The sequence below is a fragment of the Cygnus olor genome, chromosome 12 (genome assembly GCF_009769625.2).
Source record: "Cygnus olor isolate bCygOlo1 chromosome 12, bCygOlo1.pri.v2, whole genome shotgun sequence".
Taxonomy (NCBI): domain Eukaryota; kingdom Metazoa; phylum Chordata; class Aves; order Anseriformes; family Anatidae; genus Cygnus; species Cygnus olor.
Genome location: NC_049180.1, coordinates 1,762,288 through 1,788,376, shown reverse-complemented (window position 1 = coordinate 1,788,376; position 26,089 = coordinate 1,762,288). Strand labels below are relative to the sequence as shown.

The 26,089-nt window shown below is 66.5% G+C and overlaps 6 protein-coding genes across 11 annotated transcripts; 2 read left to right on the top strand and 4 right to left on the bottom strand.

The window, feature by feature from the left end:
* Positions 1-318: 318 nt before the first annotated feature.
* IL17C (interleukin 17C) lies at positions 319-2,625 on the top strand. The gene is made up of 3 exons (XM_040571398.1): positions 319-438; positions 1,870-2,201; positions 2,362-2,625. The coding sequence occupies exons 1-3, from the start codon at positions 436-438 to the stop codon at positions 2,609-2,611; spliced, it is 585 nt and encodes a 194-aa protein (XP_040427332.1). The 5' UTR covers positions 319-435; the 3' UTR covers positions 2,612-2,625.
* A 1,116-nt stretch (positions 2,626-3,741) lies between these two features.
* On the bottom strand, positions 3,742-5,993 carry LOC121076816 (cytochrome b-245 light chain). Of its 2 annotated transcripts, none has more exons than XM_040571417.1 (6): positions 5,815-5,993; positions 5,038-5,107; positions 4,727-4,801; positions 4,512-4,595; positions 4,353-4,434; positions 3,742-4,236 (listed from the first exon to the last, which is right to left on the bottom strand). In XM_040571417.1, the coding sequence occupies exons 1-6, from the start codon at positions 5,870-5,872 to the stop codon at positions 4,054-4,056; spliced, it is 552 nt and encodes a 183-aa protein (XP_040427351.1). In that variant the 5' UTR covers positions 5,873-5,993; the 3' UTR covers positions 3,742-4,053. The 2 variants fall into 2 exon arrangements, with proteins under 2 accessions (XP_040427351.1, XP_040427350.1); XM_040571416.1 differs by having other exon boundaries at positions 5,038-5,137; positions 5,815-5,991.
* A 167-nt stretch (positions 5,994-6,160) lies between these two features.
* Positions 6,161-9,124, bottom strand: MVD (mevalonate diphosphate decarboxylase). The gene is made up of 10 exons (XM_040571420.1): positions 8,977-9,124; positions 8,180-8,250; positions 7,958-8,072; positions 7,742-7,882; positions 7,450-7,649; positions 7,279-7,353; positions 6,955-7,173; positions 6,730-6,845; positions 6,515-6,623; positions 6,161-6,398 (listed from the first exon to the last, which is right to left on the bottom strand). Exons 1-10 carry the CDS (start codon positions 9,044-9,046, stop codon positions 6,318-6,320), a joined length of 1,197 nt encoding a protein of 398 aa, XP_040427354.1. The 5' UTR covers positions 9,047-9,124; the 3' UTR covers positions 6,161-6,317.
* Positions 9,125-10,688: 1,564 nt separating this feature from the next.
* SNAI3 (snail family transcriptional repressor 3) lies at positions 10,689-12,770 on the bottom strand. Its single transcript, XM_040570969.1, has 3 exons — positions 12,623-12,770; positions 11,765-12,178; positions 10,689-11,565 (listed from the first exon to the last, which is right to left on the bottom strand). Exons 1-3 carry the CDS (start codon positions 12,768-12,770, stop codon positions 11,384-11,386), a joined length of 744 nt encoding a protein of 247 aa, XP_040426903.1. The 3' UTR covers positions 10,689-11,383.
* Positions 12,771-14,009: 1,239 nt separating this feature from the next.
* Positions 14,010-21,646, bottom strand: RNF166 (ring finger protein 166). 4 transcript variants are annotated; one of them, XM_040570965.1, is made up of 7 exons: positions 21,451-21,646; positions 19,652-19,808; positions 18,718-18,830; positions 18,372-18,486; positions 17,829-17,936; positions 16,860-17,112; positions 14,010-16,687 (listed from the first exon to the last, which is right to left on the bottom strand). In XM_040570965.1, the coding sequence occupies exons 1-6, from the start codon at positions 21,610-21,612 to the stop codon at positions 16,895-16,897; spliced, it is 873 nt and encodes a 290-aa protein (XP_040426899.1). In that variant the 5' UTR covers positions 21,613-21,646; the 3' UTR covers positions 14,010-16,687; positions 16,860-16,894. The 4 variants fall into 4 exon arrangements, with proteins under 4 accessions (XP_040426899.1, XP_040426900.1, XP_040426901.1 ...); XM_040570966.1 differs by lacking the exon at positions 14,010-16,687 and having other exon boundaries at positions 16,716-17,112; positions 21,410-21,646; XM_040570967.1 differs by lacking the exon at positions 14,010-16,687 and having other exon boundaries at positions 16,716-17,112; positions 21,451-21,468.
* Positions 21,627-26,082, top strand: CTU2 (cytosolic thiouridylase subunit 2). 2 transcript variants are annotated; one of them, XM_040570963.1, is made up of 15 exons: positions 21,627-21,778; positions 21,892-21,966; positions 23,469-23,547; positions 23,630-23,689; positions 23,771-23,831; positions 23,914-24,023; positions 24,114-24,403; positions 24,475-24,610; positions 24,702-24,833; positions 24,923-25,041; positions 25,110-25,201; positions 25,288-25,339; positions 25,474-25,540; positions 25,629-25,687; positions 25,780-26,082. In XM_040570963.1, the coding sequence occupies exons 1-15, from the start codon at positions 21,693-21,695 to the stop codon at positions 25,847-25,849; spliced, it is 1,488 nt and encodes a 495-aa protein (XP_040426897.1). In that variant the 5' UTR covers positions 21,627-21,692; the 3' UTR covers positions 25,850-26,082. The 2 variants fall into 2 exon arrangements, with proteins under 2 accessions (XP_040426897.1, XP_040426898.1); XM_040570964.1 differs by having other exon boundaries at positions 21,628-21,778; positions 24,950-25,041; positions 25,780-26,028.
* Positions 26,083-26,089: the final 7 nt, after the last annotated feature.

Below are 26,089 nucleotides of genomic sequence, written 5' to 3'. Positions count from 1 at the left end.
CAGGCCACCGCCACCCCAACCCTCCTGGGACCTGGATGTCACAGCCCTGCGATGCTCCACGCTGCTGTCGTGCCCATCAGCACCATGACATCAAGCCACCCAAACCGGGCTTCACCTCCCCACCCCCCCCCCGCCCCTTTTACCTCCCCATCCCTACACCTCCGCGCACCCCTATATCCCCCCAAACGCCAACCCCATCCTTGGGGGGGCTGCCGGCAAGCGATTTCCGGGCCCCCCAGGAGCAGGGCTGGGACACGCCGGGCCGAGAAGGAAGTGCGACGGCCCGCGGGGAGGAGGAAGGCAGCCAGAGCTGGAGTTTCCAGGTGTGTGCACATCACCTGCCCGAGCCCTATATAAAGGCGGCGGCGGCGGCGGCGTCGCCACTCGGCTGCAGCTCGCAGGGTGCCCGCCGCGCCTCCCGTCCCGCTCCCACCCATGGTAACCCCAGGGGCGCGCGAGGGGGCACGGGCGGGCGTGTGCGTGGGAGCGCTTTGAGGACGGCGTGTGTGTGTGGGGGGGGTAACGGAGGTGTGCGAGGCAGGGCTTGGATGCCCCGGGGGAGCGGGAGGTGCGTGGGTGTGCGTGGGCACGCGTGGGTGCAGGTGTGGGTGCCCCCGTGCACACGTGGCGCTGGCGGCTGCTGCATGGGGACGTGCTGCTGCTCATCTATATTGACTGGGGGGGGGGGGGTGTGGAGGGGTAGCCGGGGATAAGTGTGTGTGCGTGTGTTGCACACACACGTGCATGTAGGCTAGCACGTGTGACTGTGCGCTGGTCAGGGCGCAGCTGGTGCTGGATGCGTGGAGGGGACGTGCACTGGGTGCACGTGTGTGCGCCGCTGCATAGACGTGCTGGCACCAGCTGAGAGTGTGTGTGTGTGTGTGTGTGTGTGCGTGTGCGTGCTTTTGTGTGTGAGAGTGTGTGTGTGTGTGTGAGTGCACACTAGTGCCTCAGTGTGAGCTACACATGCTGGTGCCACTGTGTGTGTGTATAAAAATATCTCTGTATGTGTACATATAAATATACATATATCAAATTATATATAATTGTGTGTGTATATACATATATCAAATGATGTGTGCAGGTATGAGAGCCACACATATACAGATAATACATATACATTTTATATATATATATATATACACACACACATATATAAAATATATAAAAAAAATGTGTGTGAGAGCCACACGTGCTGGTGCCACTGTATGTGCATACATGTGTGTATATATACACACACACTACACATATAAATATTTAAATTATGTACATATTTAATTATATATATATTTATTTACGTATTTATACATACAGAAAACGTGTTTTTTGTGCTGGTGGGGTGCTGAGGGGGGCAGGATCTCTGTGTATGTAGCTGGCTACGCTGTAGGATTAGGTGTGCATGCCTCTACACACTTAAGCTGGTTTGTGTGTGTGTGTGTTCATGTGCTTACACAGACACACGTGCACATCTTGGTGCTGGTACTTCTGCATGTGTCTGTGCACATGGAAGGGCAATTTTGGGGTACGGATGTGAGCTGGGGTTGTACAGACACACACGCTTGCATGGGCTGCTGTTCTTTGTGTGAGCATAACCACATCTTGGTGAGCTGGTGTGCGCACACGCGGTGTGCCAGCGCTTTGGGGGAACTGGGGTGTGCTGGTATTTGCGTGTGCATGTGCACACTCAGGCCCGTGGGAGCCCCCACCCCACCCCCACCCCCCCACCCCAGAGCAGCTGTGTGGCTGCGAGCTCACCCCAAAGCCTCCCTTGGGGAGGACGTGGGGGGGGGGGGTGGGGAGGGTGTCTTTGGGGTGCTGACGGGTGGGCGCTGGGCGCGGGGCTGCCTCCTGACCCCGTCTCTCCGGCAGGGCTGGCTCGGAGCCCTGGCTCTGCTGAGCGCCCTGGCGCTGTGCCGCTGCCTGCGGCGCCCCGGCGCCCACCCGCACCATCCCCACGTGCACTGCTACAGCGCGGGCGAGCTGCAGGACGGCGAGGCCCCCGCGCACTTCGTCAGCCGCAGCCTGCGCTGGGACCACTACGTGCCGGTGCAGCTGGTGCCGCAGCTGGAGCGCCTGCAGGATGAAGCCCGACGCCGACGACGCCGACGGCACCACCGCGAGCGCGCCTGCCCCGCGCTGCAGCTCCGCGCCGGCCTCCGCAGCGAGCCCAACGAGCGCTCCATCTCCCCGTGGCGCTACCGGTGGGTGCTGGGGCGGCGGGGTTGGGAAAAAAAAAAAAAAAAAAAAAAAAAAAATGGGGTGGGAAAGGAGGGTGGGGGAAATCCCACCACGGGGTGGTCACCGGTGCGGTGCTGGGGCTGGGGGAACGTGGTGGGATGCTCACGGCGCCCGTGCTTGCAGCATCGACGAGGATGAGAACCGCTACCCCCGCAAGCTGGCCTTCGCCGAGTGCCTCTGCGACGGCTGCGTGGACGTGAAGACGGGCCGGGAGACCACGTCGCTCAACTCGGTGGCCATCCACCAGACCATGATGGTGCTGCGGCGCAAGCCCTGCCCGCGCCCCTCCGGCCCCGGCCTCGTCACCTTCGAGGTGGACTACATCAAGGTGCCCGTGGGCTGCACGTGCGTCCTGCCCCGCACCGGGCGCTGACCCCCCCCCCCCCCAACCCCCCGCTCCCGTGGAGCCCCGTAGCGTGACCGTGTCACCGCTCCCCCGCCGTGCTTGTTCTAGAGCACCCCCACCCCCCGCCCCCCCACCCCAAACCACCACCTTTTTATTTATGAGTTATTTATGAGCCCTGCCCCAAGACCAGTGGCTGCCGACGCCTGCTGGGGGCTTTTTTTTTAAAAAAAAAAAAAAAACGTATTTATTGCTGACTCCCCCCACACACACAAAAAAAAGGCAGTGGCCCCGGGGTCCAGCATCACCACCCCACCCCCCCCACCCCCCCCCCCCCGATACCCGAGTCTGCGAGCGCTCCCCGGGCACTCGCTGGTTATTTATTCCCCCGTAGAGCTATTTATTGTGTCCTCTGTGTGCTATTTAACGTCGGCACCGTGCAGCCTGAAAATAAATCCTGACCCTCCGTGGCACGCCGCTTGCTTTGTCTCCAGCTGGGGTGACGTGGGGGGGGTGGGGGTGGGGGGGGTGCAAAATTATTGGTGCAGGGTTGGAGGACGTGCATGGGTGCCCCCCACCGCCAGCTGCCCCGCAGGTGCTCGGTTTTGGGGCATCTCTCAGCCCCATAGCGCCCAGCACCGCAGGGACCACCCCCCCCCCCGGCACCCGCAGCACCCCGCCACCCACCCCTTTCCCATGGCTCAGCCCCCCCGGGCACCCATGGGCTCAGCGCCACCTGCTGGGGCCGCCCCACGCACCCTGCCAGCACCCACGGGTGCCGTGGGCTGGCTGCCAGGGCTGGGGATCCCCCGGAGCAGCCGCTGGTGCCCAAAGCCAGGAAGGATTTGTCCCCACCAAGCAGAGGATGGACACGGGTGGCCCTTGTCCGTTCCCCCCCCCCCCCCCCCCCAAGATACACCCAGACCTCCTTCATGGCCCCCATTTCCCTGCCGGGGGCACTCCCACAGGGCTCTGGGGACTTCTCTGGGGCACGACGTGCAGCTGCAATGCACGGCCCCCCCCGGGGAAAAGGTGTCCCCACGCCTGCCACCCCCCACCCCCCCCACCCCCCACCCCAGCTGGAGCCATGGAAGATTTGGGCACCGAGCCCCCTCCCCAAGCTCACACCCAGGGCACCAGGGAGCCGGACGCAGGCAGGATCCGGGGCCTTTTGGTCCTTTTATTGCAAAAAGCGATCGGAAAAACGTTAAAAACGAAACCAAGGCAGGAGTCGGTGCAGCGAGCGGAGCTGCGTGAGCCATGGGCGGCCCCCGTGGGGGCTGCGTGGCCGGGGGGGGGTGGGGGAGCTGGGTCTTCCACGGGGATACGGGGAGCACCGGGGGGGCCACGGGGACCTGAGCATCCCCCGGGGATTTGGGGACCCCCTGGCACCCCGTTGCCCCCGGGGCGCAGCAGGGAAGCGGGTATAGGTGGAAAGGGGGCCACAAGCAGCAGAAGCCCCCCCCCCGGCGTTACTCGGCCTCCACGGGGATGGGGTTCACCTGGCCCCCCTCTTCCGCCGGCTGCTTCCTGCGTGCGTCGGCGGGGGGCCGGGGCGGGGGGTTGCTGGGGGGCTGCTTGATGGTGTCCCCCACGTGCGGCCGCTCCCGGGGCTTCTGCTCGATGGGTCTCCACTCCTCGCCGCGCACCGCCGCCTGCGAAGCCAAGGTTGGGGTGGGGGGGGGGCAGGGGGGAGCCCCCTCCTCCAGCCGGGCCCCCTCAGCCCCCCCAAATTCCCCCCCCCCCCCCCTTGAAGCAGCTCCGCGCTCACCAGCAGGTAGATGCCGCTCGCGATGCCCAGGCAGACGGTGCCCAGGATGGTGGAGAGGAGGAAGCCGGCGGGGACGGCGAGCCTGGAAGCACAGGGGGGGCTCACGGGGGGGGCTCAGGGGGGGGCTCCACCCCATCCCCGACCCCGCACCCCACTTACGCAGCGTGCAGGACGGCTCGGACGTAATAATTCCTCGTGAGGGGCCCGAACACCTTCACCACCGCCGTCATGTACTTCTGGCCGCTGCGGGGGGGATGCTGGGGGGGTCAGAAGGGACGGGACCACCCCCCCCCCCCCCAGCCCCAAGGGACCCCCGGCCCCAAATCCCCCGGGTGGCTGCGGGGGGGGGGGGGGGGGGGGGGGGCGTCACTTACCAGCGCTCCATGGTGGAGCCCTTCTTGCGCTTGCTGCGGGGGTACTCGAGCAGGCAGACGAAGACGCCTGCAGCGCTGGTGGGGTGGGGGTGGGGGGGTCAAGGAAAAGCGGCGCTTGGTGGGTCAGGATCAGTCCCCGGGCGCAGCCCCCGTGGGAAAAGGGGCAGGAACAGAGAGATTTGGGCCCAAAGCTGGGGGCAGGGAAGGTGTGTACGTCCCCCTCCCCATCCACCTCCCGGTCCCGAATCGGGGCAGGGGTCTCCCCGCTGCGCACCCCCTCCCCCCCCCCCCCCCCCCCCCCGCAAGGATACATGGCGTACACGGCGAAGTACCAGCCCTTGAACTGCCCCGCCACCGCCACGATGCCGCCGGTCAGCATGACTGCGGGGACACCGGGGGACGGTGGGGACACTGGTGGCCCCCCCAGCCCACAAGGTGATACGTGTCGTCCCCCCCGTCCCCCCCCCCCAGCCTGGGGACCCACGGAGTGGGACGCCGGGGTGATGCTGTGCGTGGGACCCCCTGGATTCAGGGCAGGGAACTGGGGGGGCTGTGGGACGAGGGGATTGGGGTTGGGGGGACATTTTGGAGCCCCCCACCCTGGCAGAACTGGGGCTGGGGGACAGCGCTTGGGGACCCTGGGGGCTGCGCTGCCGCCTCCAGCTCCGAGACCCCAGCCTCGGGGGCACCGCGGGGTGAGCCCCCCCCGGGGTGACACGCTGCTCCACGGGTGACCCACTCCCGCGGTGACACGTTCCACGGGTGACACGCTCCCTGGGTGCCACCCTCCCCGTGTGACACGCTCCCACGGGTGACACCCCCCACGGCTGACACGCTCCCCGCCCGCGCTTCCGCGTCCCCGCTGCTTCTCACTTCCTCCATCCCCAGGCAAGGCTGGGCCAAAACGGGGCGGGGGGGGGGGGGGTCACGACCCGATAGGGACCGTGGGGACACACACACGGGGACAACGCGGGGGGGTTCCCCGGGGTCCCTGCGTGGGGGATCCGCGCCCCGCAGCCCCCTCCTGCCCCTCCCCCTCCCCCCCCCCCGCAGCCCCCTGCCCACCCCCGCAGCCCCCCCGCACTCACTGAGCCCGGCCGCCAGCGCCTGCTCGTTGGCCCACATCGCCCACTCGATCTGCCCCATGGCCCGGCTCGGCACGGCCCGGCCCGGCTCGGATCGGATCGGCCCCGGGACGCGGAAGGCAGCGGCACCGCGATGGGACCGAGCCCCGGCCCTAAACCGCGCCCCCCCGCCATAAACCCCGCCCCTTACAAATAAACCACACTCCGTTCCTATAAACCACGCCCCTTACCGATAGGCTCCGCCCCCCTGCGTCCCCCCCCCCCCCCCCCAGGACCCCACTGGGGTCCTTGGGGTCACAGGGGGGGGGTCACGTCCCGAGCGCCCCCCAGCACCGCACACCCACACGGCTGCAGCCAACAATGCTCTATTTGCTCAAAAAGGGTAAAAATCAGGTCCCGGAGGGGCTGTACGCCCCCCCGCCCCCCCCAATGGCGGGGGTCCCCACGGGGGTGCCCCCCCATGGGTGTCACCGGTGTCCCCCCCCCCCCCCCCCCCCCGCCGGTGCTCAGGCCGTGCGTCGGGGCCGCCCGTCCGCGCCCAGGAGGTGCTGGTTGGGGTCCCGCAGGAGCTGGGGGCCGGGGCCGGGCTGTGGGGACAACGGGGGGGCGTCAGGGGACGAGGCGGGCACCGGGAGGGGGGGGTCCCCATAACGGGGCTGGGGTCCTGCCCCCCCCCCACCCCCCGGCCCCGTCCTGCCCGTACCTTGGTGTGCAGGATGTACCGCACGGCTCCCGGCACCGGCTCCGCCACCACGGCCGCCGCCAGCTCCTCCGGCAGCGCCGCCGTGCCCACCGGCAGACCCCGCAGGAACCTGCGGCACGGCCGGCGCTCAGCACCGCGGCGGGGGGGGCTCGTCGCCAGCCCCCGGCCCGGTCCCGGTACCAGTGATGGATTGGGGGGGGGGAGGTTAACCTTACCGGTCCCCGTTGGAGGCGGGCGGGAAGCTGCGCCTCACCACCGCCACGAACTCGTCCACCGTGTCCTCCAGCGCGAAGATGACGGCGTTGGGGCCGGCGTCGAAGGTGTAGGCCACCTGCCACGGGGCAGGGACGAGGTCAGTGGCCAGGATGGGACCCTCGGGGCCGGTAGGGACGCGCTCAGCACCACCGTGCCGTGCCGGGACCCCCGGGTCCGCCCCGTACCTTGGTGCGGCCGTGGTGGGCGTTGTAGCGGTGCGCCAGGGCGATGATGGCCCGCGAGACGTCGTTGAGGTAGAAGATGGGGGGGAAGGTGTCGAGGCAGGTGGCGTGGAACTGGTTGCTGTCCTGCATGGTGAGCTGCCCGAACCCCTCGAAGTCCCGCTCCTGGATGTGCCGCGCCATGCGGGACAGCCGCTCCGGCACCACCGCCTCCGCGCGGTACTGGGGGGGGGGGGAGCAGCGCGGTCACCTCAGGGACACGCGGCCCCCCTTGGGACCCGAATCCCCCAACCCTGAGCCCCTTGGCTGAGCCCTTCCGTCCCCTACCTTCAGCAAGGGGCTGGTGTCCACGCTGCTCTGCATCCCCGCCGTGCTGCCCACCGCCTTCTTCTCCCCGCTGACCTGCGCGGGGACGGGGACCGTGAGCCACGGGCGCCCCACGGGGGGCAGGTGCCAGCCCCGCGCGGCACCCCCGGTCCCCAAAACCAACCCCCTCACCACCAGGATGAGGACGCGCAGCTCCGGCCAGTGCGTCTCGGGGGCCAGCTGCTGCGCCACGCTGTCCCTGCCGTCCGGCCGCTCGCCGCGGTGCCACTGCACGAAGCCCCCCAGCATGCTGCGGCAGGCGCTGCCCGAGCCGCGCCGCGCCACCTCCGACAGCTCGCCCTCCACGCCGTACAGCCGCGCCAGCGCCGACACTGCGGGGATGTGGGGAGGGTCAGCAGGGACACCGTGCCGTCCCCGGGCACAGCAAGGGGACGAGGCGGTGGCGTTGTCCCCGCTCACCCACCCAGGCAGGCGTAGCCGGCGGCCGAGGACGCCAGCCCGGCGGCGGTGGGGAAGTTGTTCTCGGAGGCGACGTGGACTTTGTAGGAGAGGTTCAGCGGGGACGCGTCCTCGTCACCGCGGCGTTTGCGGGCCAGGCGCCGCACTGTGAGGTGACAGGGTCAGAACTGTGAGGGGGGCACAAGGACGTCCCTCCGTGCCCCCCTCGCCAAATACTCACCCTCCCGCAGGCAGGCCTGCAGCCGGGGCTGCGCCGCGTCCACCTCCTCCCCGTTCAGCCACAGACGGTCCTCGGTGAAGTCCCGGCTGGCGGCGGCCGTGGTGGTGGTCCTCAGCTGTGCGGGACGGGGCTGAGCCAGGGGGGCCGGCCCAGCCCCGCTGCGGGGGTTTTGGGGGCAGCAGCCCCCCGGTGCTGGGGGTGGGGACGCGGCCCCGCACCAACCTGGTCCTGGTGCAGCGTGACGCTGAGGGAGGAGTTGATGGGCAGGATCAGGTCGGTGTCGCGCTTGCCCCCTGTAAGAGACGTGGAGGTGGCACGGTGTGGAACGGCACAGCTTGGTACCGCTCAGCTTGGCATGGCATGGTATGGCTTGGTATGGTACAGCTTGGTATGGCATGGCATGGCTTGGTATGCTATGGCTTGGTATGCTATGGCTTGACATTGCACAGCGTGGCGCTGTACTTAGCATGGCATGGCACAGCTTGGTATGGCATGGCATGGCATTGCACAGTGTGGCACTGCTCAGCATGGCATGGCACAGCTCGGCACAGCATGGCGCTGCTTGGCGTGGCATGGTACGGCTTGGTACGGTACAGCTTGGCATTGCACAGCGTGGCACTGCTCAGCACGGCATGGCACTACTTGCAATGGCTTGGTATGGCTTGGTTTGGCTTGGTTTGGCATTGCACAGCGTAGCACGGCACAGCTCGGCACGGCACGGCACACCATACTGCCTGGTATGGCACAACACAGCACAGCACGGCTCAGCACCACTCGGCACGGCACGGCACGGCTCGGCACAGCTCGCCATACTGCCTGGTATGGCACAACACGGCACGGCACGGCACGGCACGGCTCGGCACAGCGTGCTATACTGCCTGATATAGCACAGCACGGCTCGGCACGGCTCGGCACGGCTCGGCACGGCGTGCTATACTGCCTAATATAGCACGGCACGGCTCGGCACGGCACAACACGGCTCGGCACGGCCCGGCACGGCCCCCCCGCCCCGCACTCACAGTACTTGATGACGGCGATGTTGACGGGCGCCGTGCAGGTGACCACCGCCGGGCCCCGCTCCTCCGCCATCCCGCCGCCCTCCGAGCCCCGCGCCCGGCACGGCGCCGCCCCGCCCACCGCCGCTCGCGCGTGGCAGCCCCGCCCGCTATTGGCTGCAGCCGCAGCGGCCGGGCCCGGCCGACCAATGGCAGCGATCGGACCACGGAGAGGCCCCGCCTCCTGCCCGCCCAGCCCCGCCCCCTGACGGCATGAAGCCACGGGGAGAGGGCGGCGCCATGTTAGGGCCGGGAGGGCGGCGCGCATGCGGGGTGGGGCTGCGTGTGCGGCCTGTACCACCGGTGCGACAAGCGACCATTTCCGAGTGCTCCCAGTGCCTCCCAGTGACACTGTCCCAGCGCCCCCAGTGTGCCATACCCTAGTGCCGCCAGTGCCCCATCCCTATATCCCAGTATCGCCACCAGTGTTCCCGGTTTGCTGTACTCCCAGTACTCCCAGTTCAACCAGTCCCCAGTGCTCCCAGTGTGCTCTGTGCCCCCTGTACTCCTACACCCTGCGTCTTCAGTGTTGCTCCAGGTGGTCCCAGTGCATCCACACTCCAGTGCTCCCAGTATCCCCGTTGCCCAGTACCTACGTGCACCACCACTCCCAGTTATTCCAGTGCTCCCAGTGCCCCCAGTGCTCCTACTTACCCCAGCACCACCCCAGTACTCCCAGTACACCCAATATGCCAATGTTCCCAGAGCTTTCAGGGCCCCCAGTGCTCCCAGTTCCTACAGCACCTCCACAGCCCCCAGTGCTCCCAATACACCAGTGCTTCAATATCCTAGAACTCCTCCAGCGCTCCCAGTGCTCCCAGTGCCCCCAGCACCCCACCCCATGGGGCTGGCAAGCAGCGGGAGCCCCAGTATCCCCCAGCTGGGCCCCACCGGTGTCCCCCCACCCTCCCGAGGGTATTTTTGTCCCCCGGCCGATCGCTCGCAGTGGAAAACATCCCGCACGTCCCCGTGCCCGGAGGTGACAGCAGGCACACGCCTGGCACGTGGGTGACACCGTGGGGACAGCTCTGCTGCTGGGGGTCCCCCCCAAAAAAAACCACTAGGGACTGAGGGGGCAGCATCCCCCCCTCCCAAAATTGGGGACATTTGGGGAACCCCTTTGCTGTCACAGCGGGGGCTCCCCGCTGGCACCCATGGGTGCTGGCAGGCGCAGCGGGGGCCATCCCGGGGTCCAAACAGCCCCCGCCCCCCCCCAGGATGTATAAGCATTTTCCATGGGCAAGGGGAAGGCACGCGGTTATTTTGGGGTGTGGGATTCTTTCCCCTGCCACCGGGACAGGTGGGGGCCTGATTTAGCAAGGCTGGGCTGCAAATAGCACGGGGTGGATGCGCGGCTCCCTCCTGCTGGCACCCCCCCAAAACCGTCCCCACCTCCTCCCCTCCCCTTCCCCAATCCACCAGGGTGACTGGGCTGTCCCCAACACTGTGTGTGTGTGGGGGGGGGTCCCACAGACCCCAGCCATCCCCCTGCTGGGGATGCTCAGGGACAATTTCGGGGTCCCTGGGGGGGTGCATGGGTACACAAGCCAGCGGTGTGTCCTGTCCCCCCCCCCCCCAAAATACTGCAGCATCCAGGCCAGAAGTCCCCTCCTGCACAGGGGGCTGGGGGTGACAGCCCCCAGGGGCACCCCGGAGCACACAGAGCCCCCGTGCTTGGGTTACATCCATGATCAGAAAAATACAATCTCCCTGCTCCTATTTTTAGGGCTTCCAACCAAAAAGTGGCCGGGGGCTGCTGTTGGCACAGGGCTTGGCCCCCACACCCCTCTGCAGCACAGACCCCAGCCCAAAAAGCCACCGAGTCCCTGGTTTTGGGGCTCGAGGCCAGCTGGGGACACATCCATGGGGACACAGTGGTGTCCCCGTGACCCATGCAGGGGAGGCGAGATGGGGAGGAGGGTGCTCGGGTGGGCAGCCCCGGGTGGATCCTGCCCTGTGAGGCCACGCACGACAGGACCAGATGCTCTGGTGCCGGTGGGACACGATGCCAGCCGAGCAGCACGGCAGCGATAAGGGACAGCCTCGCCACTCACACCCGCGGTGCCCAGCTCCGCTTTTAATGACTCCGCAGACGAAAGCCCAACAACCCTCCCTGGTGCCCGCAGCACGGGGGGGGGACACAACCAAGAGATTCCTCCAGCCCTGGGGGCCGTGGTGGAGCAGTTGGGGAGCAGCAGGGGGCTTCGGTGACCTGCAGGGGCCATCCAGGCAGCGCTGCATGATGCTCTCCGGTCCTTCTTTGGGGCACAGCATGGCACGGTGCAACATGGCATGGCACAGTGGAGTATGACACGGTGTGGCACGGCACGGCGCAGTGCTCACTGCCCTCTCCGGGTGCGGGGGGGGGGGCTCAGGCCGCCCCGCAGCACCCCCCGTCCTCGTGCCGTGCCAGCAGCGACATGCGGGAGAAGGTCCTGGCGCAGGCGCGGCACCGGTACTTCTTGACGCCCGAGTGGGTCTGGAGGTGGGCGCGGAGGTTGGAGCGGTCGGCGAAGGCGCGGCTGCAGTGGGGGCAGGCGTAGGGCTTCTCCCCTGTGGGACACACGCTCAGGAACCCACAGTCCCACCTCCCACCCCAGACCCCCGTGCACAGCCCCAGGATGCTCCATGGGGATGCTGGGTGGGAGCCTGCACCCGCGGAGCTTTGTGCGCCAGGGGAAACTGAGGCAGGGGACTAGGATGGGGACGGCAGAAGCAGCGAGGACCCGGGGTGGGGGAGGAATATCCTTACCTGTGTGGGTGCGGAGGTGGCCCTGCAGCAGCCAGGGCCGGGAGAAGGCTTTGCCACAGAGGCTGCAGACGCAGGGCAGGGTGTGGGTGCGGATGTGCATCTTCAGGGCGCCCAGGCTGGCGTACGCCCTGGCGCAGCGCGCGCAGCTGAACCAGCGCCGGGGCGACCCCGGGAAGGGGCGGCAGGGCCTGGGGACCCCCGCCTCGGCCACCCCCCTGAGCCGGTTGAGGGTCTGGTTGTCCTTCAGGGGGGTGCCCAGGCTGCGGGTGCCTGCGGGGTCCGGGGGGCTCTTGGTGTCAGGGGGCAGCGGGAGGGAGAGGCGGGCGAGGAGGCGGCCGTGGTCTGGCAGGCGGGTGGTGGAGGGGGATGCGCGGCTGAGCACCCCCCTGCAGGAGGAGCACGAGCCATCGAGTTCTGGGGGGGGCAAGGCAAGGGGTGAAGGATGGGGGCTGTCCTGGTCACCAGACCCTCCCCCCCAGGGTTATCCCTGGCTGGGGCTTATCCACACCCAGTTCCCCCACCACCACCCCCCACCCTGGTGCCCACCCCTATGCACTGCAAAACTGGGCAGAAATGGTCCTTCCCCCCCCAAAAAAAAAAAGCAAACCAGGAATGAGGATGCCACAGGCACCCCCAGAACATCTGGGGCTGGATGTACCAAAAATCTGGGCATCCCCTGGGGCACCCAGCAACCAGCTCCAGCCCCCCAAAATTAGCACGGGGACCCCCATGCAGGCGGGGAGGACGGGGTATGTTGGAGGGGAGGGTCCTGCACACCCAGCCCTGGGAATTCCCCCCCACACACACCCCAGGCACCAATTCGGATCCGGGGTCCCGGGGTCCCCAGGGCAGCCTTACCGCGGGCGTCGAGCTGGCCGTAGTTGGGGACGCGGGTGCTGGAGGGCTTCTTCACCAGGAAGGAGCGGGGCATGGCAGGGCCAGCAGGCGAGCTCCGTGTCCCCGTTGCGTCCCCCGCCGTGTCCCCGCGGGTGCCAGCAGGTGCCATAAGGCCCCGGGCTCATTAGCATGGGCAGCCCCCGGGGAGCCCCGGGGCCAACCGCTGCCCGAGGGCTGGCCTTGGCCGCCAGCAAGCCCCGCTGCAGGTGCAAGGGACCGTGTGGTGGGGACAGCCCCGTCCCCCTGGCAAGGCCACCCTACACATCCCACGGATGGGATCCCACCGCCCACAGCATCCCCCTGGGTCGCAGCGGGCATTGCCCCTGGGTTAGGGCACAGCCTCGGTTTGTGGGGACCCCCCCACCACCACCACCACCCCGGGTGCCCCTTCTCCCTGCACGGGTCCCCGTGGAAAACCTCACGGGGGCTGTTTGGGGAAGGGTCAGTGAGCAGATAAGGTGGACACTCAATGTTATCAGCCCTGGCCATCGTGTCCCCGAGTCATTTATTACCCCGGGGGTGATAGCTGGGGGGGGGGACACGCGTGCTGGGGCAGGAGCCACGCTCTGTGGCTCTGTGAGGCCAGAGGCAGCCCCAGCACATGGGCGATGCAGAGCTCTCTGCTCCCCGCAAACACCGCTCCGAGGACCAGTTCACCCCAGTTTAACACCCACCACCCCCAGGCAGCCCAGTGCGTGGCGCAGACCCCAAGCTCACCCCCAGCAGGGAGCAGCCCTCGGGTCCAGCTCCATCCCTGGCCACCCCGATGACCCTCGGGGCTCACCGGTGAGGTCTCGCCTGCATCCAGGAGCTGCAGCAACGCGTCTGGCCCGAGCAGGGGACGGGGCGAACCCTCGCGGGGCTGCACGCAGCCGGTGCCCGTGCCGGAGGAAGCGACTGGGCAGACGCAGCCCGTCCGTGCTGCGTCCCTGGGGAACCCCTGCCGGCTGTGGGGGCGCGGAGCCAGGACCCCTCCCCGGGACACCCGGAGCAGGGACACCCGCTGCGCTGCCCTGGCCTGCGCCCAGCAGGGCTCCGGGGACGGTGCGCGGTGCCAGCGATGGGGACAGCACCTCCCGCGTGCTCCTGCGGGCGCCAGGACCCGCTGCCAGCGCTGGGTGTGCAGTCACGGGGCTCCCGTGGGGTAGGGCGATGTAACGGCACTGCCAAACCCTGCCATTAACAGCAGCAGTTAATGAGGCAGGGGATGGGGCCATAAAAACGGAGGGAGCAGCCCAGGTAAGGGACCTCGGTGGCGTGCACCCCCAGCCCCGTCCCAGCGGACCCGAGCGCTCCCCGCTGAGCCTGGGTCCCCCGCGGGGCACAGACCGCACACCGAGACCGCCCGTGGATGAAACCGCCTTTACTGAGAAAAATGGCTTGCTACAAATACATCGTTGATTTTTCTTTTTTTCTTCTTCTTCAAAAAACCGGTATGTCTCATTAAAAGTTCCAGTCCTTATGCAAAAAGTCGGGGGGAGCAACTAACGAGCACAGCCGGCGGCGCAGCAGGAGCCCGGCGGCACCCGGAGCCCCGGCATGGTCAGACCCAGCCCCACGCCAAGGGGGCGAGAGGCAGGAGCCGCCTGCACAGCCTTAAGGTGCTTTACGAAAGCAGCCGTTGCTGCCCCTGCTCTGACGCTTCTGGGGCAAAAAGGAAGAGGAGGAGGGAGACAGAGGCATTAAGGGTGCTGCCCCAAATCCTCCAGGGCAGGTAGCAAGAGCTCCATGGAGAGCAGCACGGACCAGAGACCTCTAACCTGAGAGTCCCAGCCAAAGAGGGGACGGGGAAACCCAGCTGGGTCCCTTCCAGACTCCCCTGCTCCGTCCCACTGGGAGCAGGGGAAGCCCCCAGGCTGGGCAGGTGCTGAGGATGCGGTGCTGGTAAGGGAAGACCCCGTTCCTCCCTGCTCCAGGGAGGGAGCAGAGCAGCCCCAGCCCTTTGCCCGGGGGCAGTGAGTGCTGCCCTCTGCCAGGGGAGCAGCCGGTCTCCGTGCCTGCCCCGAAGGGCTGCCAGCGGCACAGGGGAGCCCGAGGACCCCAAAACAGGAGCCCGAGGACCCCAAAACACTCAGTACTACTTATAGTAAAAAGACAGTATTGCTAGAGCAGAGCTGGAGGGAGCCAGGACTCGGATGAACCACAAAAGGATGCTTCTCTGAGCGGGGATAAGGACGGCAGGCGAGCCCGGGGCATGCCAGAGGCACAGGCGCCCCGCAGCCCCAGGGCACAGCAGTGGCACGTCCCAGCAGCACCCCGACCTTTAGGAGGACACTGGGGTGCAGCCCCGGACAGGCACCTTGGGGTCCCCCGAAGCACCCCTTCAGTGCACGGGGTGGGGGGACTGCTGCCCTCCTGAGCACTGCCCAGCCCAGGTGTGCAGATGTCACCTCACTGCCCCCATATGGGTAAGTCCCCGTGAGCCTTGGGCTGGTCCCCTTGTTGGTGCCACCCCAAAGGGCGGCAGGGTGCCTGGGCACCGTGCAGGGACTGCGCAGACATGGCACCGTGCTTTGCAGGTGCTTTCTGCCACGTTTGGTACGGGGAGGCTACGGCACATCCCTCAGATCAGCATCTGCCCGGATGTGCCCCATGCCTGGGGAGAGGAACACGTAATCCTGCGATCCCATTTCGGGGGACGAGATGCTCTGCGTTAGGCATCCCACACAGCCCCGCGTCCCCACGCGCCCGTGGGACAGGCACAGCACCGTCCGGCAGCACCGAGCCCGCAGCTGCCCTCCGGATCTCGCCCACGGCCACATCCAGGGACATCGCAGAGCAGCCCTGCCTGCAAGGGTTGGTGCTGCTGCCGCAGGAGCCAGGGGCTGGAAGCCGCTCGGTGAAATCCTTTCCTGCCACGCTCGATCTCTGTGGCCAAGGGCTTCCAGTAGCGCTGCAGTTTTGGAGGAAAAAATCAAACTTGGGTGATTCCCAGCAGAGCTTGTGCAAGCCCGGCGGGCTGAGCCCCTTGTTCCTGGCTCTCAAGCAGCGCTTCTTGTTTAATTACAAGCGTCTGAGAGATCAGCCGGCAGAGAGAGGAAGGAAATCCAGCCCTCAGCGTTACGCCAGCACTCAGAGCCCAGAGCCCTGCCAGGAGCCAGCTACGAAGAGCTGCTCCAGCTGCCGAGCCCGGCGAGAACCCGCAGAGCCCGGCCACGAGTTAGCAGCTCGGGGACTGCAGCCGAGCAAGCGGCTCTTGGAGAACACAAAGGGGGCTGCTTGTCCTCCACGAGGCAGCTCTCGGCACGCCGCTGCCCGCTCCCCTTGCCGTGGAGGAGCCGCGGGGCTGGCGGTGCTGAGCGACGAGGTGCTGACCACCAACTGCAGAGAGAAGCTGCCAGCAGACGGAGACAGCCCGGAGGGGACGGAGGAGGAAACGTGCACGCTTGCCGTGGCCCAGGCAGAGTCCCACCTGCGGGCCCAGGGTCCAGCTCCTCCATCCCACCCGATTTCAAATCCACAGCGTGTTTGGTTTTCGTTTTAAGAGTGTCTTTTTTTTTTTTTTTTTTAAAAATATACTTTCTTAATAATGTTCCATAAAAATAACTCTCGTCCCCGGCGACGGATATTGCAGTGTAAAGAGTAACAGCTTCTGTTCCCGCTCTACAAAACGTGGAAAAGGCATCGCGCCGGTTCGTATAGAAAAATGCGAGGACGCAGTATCACAAGAGCCGGTACAAAACGAGGAGGGTGGGAGTTTTGGGAGTTTCACTGCGCGTCCAGACAGTCCACGGCTCCGAACCCGCTGCTCCCACGGGGCTCACGAGGGCAAAAGTCTTGCTCCAGGCTGCAGCCCGGCCTGCTCCTGGGCTGTCCTGCAGGAAAAGGAGGCAGCTCCCTCCTGCCTGCAGCGTGGGGGACGGGACAGACCGGCGGCTCCAGAAATAACCTCGTAGGGTTTGAAAAAGAAAAACCAAAACCGCTCCGTGCTGTTTTCTTCCTTTTCAGAAAAGGACGTGGATGGGTGTAGTTTAGAACTAGGGCGTTTCTGCATAAAACGCATCGCAGTTTTACGTGCCTATCAAACTGCAACAAAGAGCATGAAGACGAATGGTGCCAAAAAGCATCTAATAATAAATAGATCTGGGTACAGGTATATGCTCCGGATACGGATACGAGACGCCGAGCCGAGGAAGGATCCCAGCCCTTCGGCACGGACGCCTCTCTCCTCCCGGCAGCGACGTCTCTGCTCACTCACCGCTCCACCGTGATGCCGAGGCGCCTCCGCCTTCTTCACGGAGGTGGGATCAGCCCAGAGAGAAGAGGGAAGAGAGGCGGTGGGTCTCGGGGGGGCCACGAGCTCCGTGCCGCCCCAGCAGGGAGGTCGAGTGTGCAAAAGGGGCGTGAGGGGGGGTCCGAAGCGAAGAGAAGCTCCGCAGCAGCCCTCAGTTCTCGGAGAGAGACAGAGCCAGAGCAGCCTGCAGTGCTGCCTCCTCGTCGATGTTGTAGTCCTAAAAAAGAAGGGTTGGTCAGGAGAGCTGCCTGCGGGCAGACAGGGCTGCAAGGTCCCAGGAACACCGTGCTCTTTGGGGTACCCCGTATTTGTGCCCCAGTCCCTCTCCTGCCTGGGTCAAACCTCCTGACATCGCCCCTGCCCTCAGACCTGGCAGCAGGCAGGGATGAAACGAAGCTATCTGAGAAACCAGGGCCAAAGGCAAAGCTCTCTGCAGGGCCGCAGGCTCCTCCAGCACCCCAGGCAGGTTACACGACATTAATCACTTCCTGAGCTGCGGGTACTTCTCCGTAAATAGTCGGAGGTTCCTTTTTCTGAAATCTTAACTAACAAATCCAGGAGGCTAACAAAATCACCCGCTGGGCCCTGCGAGGCTGCAGGATCGCACCCCTACCACACACAGAGGGGCTGCAGCCCCGAGAGGACGACCCCTGCACTCCTCTCCTCTCCTCGTGTTTCCCCACGTGAAGCCTCAAAGAAAAGGGCTTTTGTGTTACAGTTCCTCAGGAAAGAATTTAACGGAGCACATGGAAAAAAAAAAAAAAAAAACATCTTCAGAGAGAGAGAGAACATTTCTCTGCTCCTCCTGGGATGATTTTTTCTGGGAATGTGTCTGACAGCGAGCAGCTTGAACACCCAGGAGCTCTCCCAAGCTCTACGTGCGGCGCGTGGGACACGGGGAAGGTGACTGCTCCGCTTCGCAGCCATACTCACCACGAAGGTGTCGTAGGAAAACTTGTGCCTGTGGAGGAGGTGCTGGAGGAAGTTGGCGCTCTTGTAGCTGGGGTCCCCCCAGGGCATGGCCGAGCACACCGGGCACACCTGCGGAGGGCAGGGACAGGGGAACGGTGACCCGTGGGCACAGCCCCACCTCCAGCTCCCCCGGGGTGCTTTGCTGTGCGGGTACAACACGTGCACAAAGCCTTCGGTGCGTGGCCAGGCTGCTTTTAGCTTGCTGACAAGTTAAATGCATGTGTATGAGCACCTCTGCGATGACCCCAGAGCTGCGAGCTCCCCACTTCAGCAGGGGTGGGGAGAGCAAGCCCAGCGCCAGCAGGTCGCAGGCACAGCGGGACAGAGGTGGCTCGTTCCATCAAAAAGATTTAAAATCAACTAAACCAACTCGAAACCCAGCTCTGCTTTCCGTCCAGCAGCAGCAGCTCCGCGTGCTGGTGGCACAGGATGCAGGATCTAGTATAGCATATTTGGATTTCCAGGGGTTACCCCCCCACAGAGACCCGCCCCAGCCCCGCTCACCACTTTGTTGGGGTCGTTGCGGTGGTTCTCCATGCAGTGCTTCACCAGCTCCTGCTGGTCCAGGTTCCGGGCCCCGCAGTACGGGCACACGAACGTGGAGCGATTGGGAATATTGCTGAAGGGAGCGAGGACAAGCTCAGACCCCTGTGAAGGGCCGGGATCGACTCCTTCCAACCTCACCCAGCCACCCCTGATGCTCCCCTTTCTGCTCTGTCCCCCCTGCCCATGGGAGGAGGCAGACCAGACCGTTCCCACCCCAGCCCACGCTTGGATTTTAGGGCTTCTAGCGAGGATGGATGGGAACGTCCGCGCCGTTTGCACTTCCCTACGCACCACACGACAGTACCTGGGGATAGGCTGGGACGTGGGGACAACGGGGACGAACTTGGGGCAGTTGGCCATCTGCTCCTGCACCTTCGCACAGGACGAGACGTGAGACCGCATTTTGGCTAGGGTCACCTGGAGAAAAAGGAGAGAAGAAATGTTCTCAGAGGTTACAGGAACACCTTCCCCTGCCAGGCACAGCACCGGAGCCTCTGCTCCCCCAAACCAGAGCATTTTTGCCACGCTTTGGCCGACCAACATCAGAGCAAACTCTGGTCAGCAGAGGACGACCCACGTCGGTGTGGAAATGCTGCAGAGCCCCTCCTTCCTTGCAGGACAGGGAGATTTGGGTTGCACGCTCCCTGCACGAGTCCCCAGGGTTCATACACAAGAAGTCAGCCGGGCTGCGTTACTGCAGCGCTAGCTCCATTTTCCTTCCCGAAAGAGTAACTGCTGACAGGCGCTAACCCCAAACTGCTCCGGCACCACCCCAGGGGAACGTTTCTGGGCCCCAGCCAGGCAGTTACAGGAAAATCCCCAAAGTTAACGGAAGACAGAGAGGGCAACAACCCAGCCCGTGGAGACACACCATGAATCACAGCATTACAGCCGGCCCCAGAAGCACCCCAGACCAGACCGCCCCGGGCCACGTCTGTTCCCAGCTGCTGGGATCACAGCACCTTGAGCAAGACCCAAGTCCTTACCCTCGCTGGGAGCAGCAAAGCTGGTTTGTCTCGGCCTCTCCTTTGCTGCAGGAAAACCTCAGCGTGCGTTTGAAGGTCCCCACTAATAACACCTCCAGCCTGCAGCCGGGAAGGTGCTCCTCCATCCCTGCACAGCCCCGCTCACCTCAGGCGGCAGCAGCCCTTCCCCCGGGGGCCACCACGTCTTGCAGGACAATTTGGGGACGTGCTGAGCACGGGACGGGGACAGGCAGCCCCCCCGCCCGCTTTTACCTTTTTGCTGCAGCCTCTGCAGGGGGCCTTGTAGGACGAGAGCTGCTTCTCCACGCTGGAGGCCTTCTCCACCTTCTTGGGGTCGAACGGCATGCGGCAGAGCGGGCAGAGCGGGGACGGCACCTGGAGGCAGGGCTGCAGGCACTCCCCGCAGAACCTGGGGGGCACGGAGAGAGCGGGGAGTGAGACCCCAGCGCCTGGGGGTAGGACAGGGGGGCTCCCAGGGTCTCCTGCACGCCTCGGGCAGCCCCAAAACCCAGCGAGTAGTATCTGCGTGGGGAGGAACTGCCCAGGCTGGCAGCTTGGGAGGGGGTGCGGGGGTCCCGGGGGCTCCAGAGGAGCCGTTCTGCTGCTCGTCCTCCGGCACCGCACGTGCAGCAGCCGCTTGGAGGCCGAGCTGTGAGCACAGCGGCACAGATCTGAGCGGAGCCGAACAATAACGGCGCTGAGCACGCAGGCGGCGAGGAACAAAGCAGGCGAGGGAGACGGAGCGTTTGAGCCCGGCTCACCTCCTCCCGAGGTCCTGATGCTGGCAGGAGCACGGATGAGAAATCAGAGCGGCGGGGAGGGAGCGCACGAAGCCGTGCGGAGGGGAGGGCTGAGCGCCGTGCCACCTCCTTCCCCCTGTGCCACCTCCTTCCCTCCATCTCCTGCAGTCCCACGGCCCCCACAAACTAAACTGTCACGGTGTCCCCGTCACCTCCCCAGCCCAGGTCACCGTAACAAGGGCACGGGGTGCTGCTGAGCCTGGCAGCGGGCACAGGCTGGCCTGGCCCCGATGAACGGCAGCAAAGTGCTTCCCGGCATGGACGTCACCGCTGGGGCTCCCAGGTGGCCCCGTGACACACTTAGGGCCCCTGCTGCATGCAGTGTGTTTGGGGGGGTCATTGCAGTGAGGGGTCCCCTCCTCCAGCTCCCTAACCCCAAAAAGGCTGAGGAGGAGGACGGGTGAGGCTGGGCCGTGGCACCAAGCAAAGCCACGTCCTCGATGTGTGACCGGGGTGGCCCGGAAAGCAGCTGGAGAAGGGCACAGAGGTGGTGTCAGGGGAGTGCTGCGGTGATGGGTGCCCCCAGCTCCCTGTCGGGTGCACCCAGATCCTCGCTGGGTGGCCCCAGCTCCCCACCACAGTGCCCCAAGCCCTCCTGCCCCGCAGCAGCATGTCCCCAGCACTGGTGGCCACAGCAGCTGGGGCGCAGCTTGGCCACTGCGTGCTGCTGTGGGTGTTGGGATTTCCATCCCGAGACCCCCAACCAGCGGGGCAGGGGAGAGGAAGGAGCCTGGGGCACACCCCCGGGGCACCCCCTGCCTCCTCCTCTGCTCCAGGGGGGGGAGCAGCAGGCCTGGGGGGTGGGTGTAGGATGGGATGGGGGACCCCAATACTGGCTGAGGGCCCTGGTGGGGTACGAGACATGGGATGGGATGGGGATGGGGATGGGATGGGGATAGGGATGGGGACGGGGACGGGGATGGGGACGGGGATGGGGACGGGGACGGGGATGGGGATGGGGACGGGGATGGGGATGGGGACGGGGACGGGGACCCCGGTTCCAGGCAGGGAGCATAACGGGGTCCCAGCAGGGATTTAGGACGCAGGGCCCAGCACCAGGCGACCCATGAGCTGTGCCAAGAGCCCAATCCCCAGCCAGGAACCAGGACACGGCTCCCAAGCCCGGCTGAAGCCCGAGATGGGGACCCCGATCCCCCGGTCCCCCCGTTACCCCCGATCCCCCCGCATCCCCCCGGTGCCCCCTCCTCACGTATGCCCGCATCCCGCGATGCCGACGGCGCGGTGGAAGACCTCCAGGCAGATGGGGCAGCTGAACTGCGCCTCCAGCGCCTCGGGGCCGCCGGGGGCCGGAGGGGGCGGCGGCGGCGGCGGCAGCGGCGGCGGCGGGGCCCGGGGGGGGCCGGGGGGGGCCGGGGGCCGCTGCGCCGCCGCCACCAGCAGGCTGCGGAACATGGCGGCGCCGTGACGTCACCGCGCCGCGCGTCACCGGGACGGGGCCGGGCAACGGGGACGGGACCGGGAACGGGGCCGCCATGTGCGAGGCGCCGGGAGGCTGCGGGGGGTGCGCGGTGGGATCCGCACCGGGACCGCCACGGCGCCGTCCTGCCCCGGTGCGCAGGTGGGAGACCCCCCCCCCGTCCCCGGTCCCGGTCCCGGTCCCGGCCCCGGTGCCGGGGGCCCGGGTCGCTGCCCCCCGTGCCCCCCCCCTCCTGACAGCCCCGTGTCCCGCAGCCAGCCGCGGCCGTGCGTGAAGTGCGGGGAGGGCGCCGCCGCCGTCGTCATCCGCGTCGGGGATGGGTTCTGCCGGTGAGGGGACCGGGGACCGGGGGGCTGGGGACATGGGGACCGGGGACATCGGGGCTCGGGGACATCGGGGCTCGGGGGCGTGGGGTCAGGGGGCGTCGGGTCTGGGGACGTCGAGTCTGGGGCACGTGGGGACAGCGGGGCTCAGGGACATGGGGTCTGGGGACATCCGGGCTCAGGGATATGGGGACCGGGGACATGGGGTCTGGGGACATCAGGGCTCAGGGATATGGGGTCTGGGGACATCCGGGTTTGGGGACATGGGGACCGGGGATCTGGGGGACATGGCATCTGGGGACATCAGAGCTCAGGGACATGGGGTCTGGGGACATCGGGTTTGGGGACATGGGGACCGGGGATCTGGGGGACATGGCATCTGGGGACATCAGAGCTCAGGGACATGGGGTCTGGGGACAGCGGGTTTGGGGACATGGGGACCGGGGATCTGGGGGACATGGCATCTGGGGACATCAGAGCTCAGGGACATGGGGTCTGGGGACATCGGGTTTGGGGACATGGGGACCGGGGATCTGGGGGACATGGCATCTGGGGACATCAGAGCTCAGGGACATGGGGTCTGGGGACATCGGGTTTGGGGACATGGGGGCCGGGGATCTGGGGGACATGGCATCTGGGGACATCAGAGCTCAGGGACATGGGGTCTGGGGACATGGGGACATCAGGGCTCAGGGACATGAGGTCTGGGGACATCAGGGCTCAGAGACATAGGGCTGTAGGGACATGGGGTCTGGGGGACATCGGCCTTGGGGACATCAGGGCTCAGGGACATGGGGTCTGGGGACATTGGGTTCTCAGACATGGGGACTGGGGACGTGGAGTCTGGGGACATTGGGTCTGGGGGACATCAGGCTTGGGAACATCAGGCTTGAGGACATGGGGTCTGGGGGACATCGGGGCTCACGGACATGGGGTTCGGGGATCTGGGGGACATGGCATCTGGGGACATCAGAGCTCAGGGACATGGGGTCTGGGGACATCGGGTTTGGGGACATGGGGACCGGGGATCTGGGGGACATGGCATCTGGGGACATCAGAGCTCAGGGACATGGGGTCTGGGGACATGGGGACATCAGGGCTCAGGGACATGAGGTCTGGGGACATCAGGGCTCAGAGACATAGGGCTGTAGGGACATGGGGTCTGGGGGACATCGGCCTTGGGGACATCAGGGCTCAGGGACATGGGGTCTGGGGACATTGGGTTCTCAGACATGGGGACTGGGGACGTGGAGTCTGGGGACATTGGGTCTGGGGGACATCAGGCTTGGGAACATCAGGCTTGAGGACATGGGGTCTGGGGGACATCGGGGCTCACGGACATGGGGTTCGGGGACATCAGGCTTGGGGACATGGGGTCCGGGGACATGGTGACATCAGGGTCTGGGAACATGGGGTCTGGGGGACATCAAGGTTCAGGGACATGGGGTCTGACGACATTGGGGCTTGGGAGCGTGGGTGCTCAGGGCCGTGCCACGGTGTCCCCGCAGTGCCTGTTTCCGCGAGTACTTCGTGCACAAGTTTCGTGCCATGCTGGGCAAGAACCGCGTCATCTTCCCCGGCGAGAAGGTACGGGGGGAACACAGAGGGGCGCACGGGGGGCACCGAGGCCGCTGACTGTCCCCATTGTCTGTCCCTGTTGTCCCCGCAGGTGCTGCTGGCGCTGTCAGGCGGGCCAGCATCCAGCGCCATGCTGCGGCAGGTACAGGAGGTGAGAACGGGCCCAGGGGGGGGGCTTGGGGCGGGGGGGCCGGGGGCGCAGCGCAGCCCGCTGACCCCGCTGCTGTGCCAGGGGCTGAGCCGCGAGACGGCCAAGAGGCTGCGCTTCGTGCCTGGCCTCGTCTACATCGATGGTAAGACACGGTCCCGTCCCCGTCCCTGTCCCCGCTGCGGGGCCGTGCCCCCCTCGCCCACCCACGGCCGATGTGCCCGCAGAGGGAGCGGTGTGCGGGCAGAGCCCGGCGCAGCGGGAGCAGAACCTGGCCCAAATGGAGGCCCTGCTGCAGGAGACCGGCTTCCCTTACTACCTGGCCTCGCTGGAGCAGGTAGGGACGTGCTGGGAACGAGGGGTGACACACAATGGGGACGGGGGGGGACATGCCCGCCTTCACCCAGCACCCCATCTCTGCCCGCAGGCCTTGGAGCTGCCTGGCTCGGTCCTGCGGCGGGGGCCGGGGGCGGCCGGCGAGCCCTGTCCCTCCTACAAGGTGGCCGTGGAGGGCTTCATCCAGCAGCGGCGGCAGGAGGCGGCTGACGGGGATGGTGAAACCTCACCCACGGGGCTCAGCACCCAGCACGGACCCGGGGGGGACCTGGCAGCCCCCTGCGCCCGCCTGCCCGATGCCACCCTCACAGCGGAGCTGCTGCGGCTCTTCGAGGCGGTGGAGACGCTGACGGCCAAGGAGGAGCTGCTGCAGATGCTGCGGTGAGGGGCTCCTCCTGCCCGGCCGGCCACATGGCACCCGCGGGTCTGAGTCGGTGTCGCCGTGTCCCCAGGAGCCACCTCATCCTGCACACCGCCCGCACGCGGGGCTACACCAAGGTGATGACGGGCGAGAGCTGCACCCGCGTGGCCGTCAAGCTCCTCACCAACCTGGCGCTGGGCCGTGGCGCCTTCCTCGCCGTGGACACGGTGAGCACACCCGAGGGGGCTGCTCTGCCATCCGGGGCTGTCCCCAGCTCGGTGGCAGTCCCTCGGCAGCCACCCACCCACCTGCATGCAGGGGTTTGTGGACAGCCGCCACGGCGACGTGACGCTGGTGCGGCCCATGCGGGAGTACATGGCCAAGGAGATCGCCTTCTACAACCACTTCTTCGGCGTCCCCACCGTCATCACGCCGCCCCTCAGCACCAAGGTAGGGGCGGCCCCCTTTCCCTTGCTCCCGGCCAGACGCTATAGGGCAGGCAGGGGGGCTGATTTGTGGGACCCCCCCCCCCATCCCACCTGTGCGCTCTCCGTTCCCTTCCCCAGCGCCGGGAGAAGACCAGCATCCACCGCCTGATGGAGAGCTTCCTCCTGGGGCTGCAGGTGGATTTCCCGTCCACCATCAGCACCGTCTACAGGTATGGCACCTTGGGGGGGGGGGGGGACAGGCAGGGTGCACCCGCTCACCCATTCTCCATGGCCGCAGGACAGGTGAGAAGCTGAGCGCGGCTCCTGCCGAGGCAGGCAGCGAGCTCCAGCGCTGCCTGCTCTGCCTCTGCGCCCTGGACATCGCCGGGGGTGAGCGAGGGGTGTGGGGGGGCACGGGGGGGGGGGGTGGCCATGCACCCCGAGTGTATGACCATGTCCCCCTATGGCTTTTGCAGAGGAGGAGCTGGCCCTGGAGCCCACGCTGGTCACGGAGGAGACGGGGAACGGGTGAGCGTGCGAGTGGTGGGATGCTGTGGCAGCGCTGGGGACAGGGTGAAGGTGTTGGGGACGTGGTGCTGGCACTGGGGCCACGGTGCTGGCGCTGGGGACGCTGTCCCCACTCACCATCCCTCTCCCCACAGGCCTGAGAGCAGAGCTGCCTTCATCCCACTGCTGTGCTACGGCTGCCGCCTCACCTTCAAGGAAATGGTGAGGCACTGGGGGTGACCCCCCCCCCCGGGACCGGGGGGCACACTGGGGACGGGGCTCCTGTCCCAACCATCCCGCTGTCCCGCAGGGCTCCCCCGCCACGCTGCCGCCTTACATGCGTGCCGAAGCCCAGCACAGGAGCTGCAGGTAGGGGATGGATGGGGAGGGGGGGTCCCCCCTTCCTGGGGGGGGGGGCAGCGCACCCGCAGGGCCCCCCACACCGGGTCTGTCGCTCGCAGGGCACGGATGAAGGAGCAGATCCAGGAATTCCTGCTGGAGGACGACGAGGAGGAGCCCGGGGCGAGCTGACGGGGCCGGGCGCAGCTGGGGGGCGCAGAGCCACGACCCACTGGGGTTGGGGGTCCTGTGGGGTCAGGGGGGTACTGGAGCCACTCGACCAGCCATGGTGACACCTGGCACCCAAACAGCTGTTTTTACACCCAAATTAACTGTTTTTATAACAGCAGGGGGCCAAGGAGACCTTGGGTGCCTATTATGGGGGTGCTGGTACCCCCTGGGCATCACATCCCTGCTCCCCCCCCACACCCC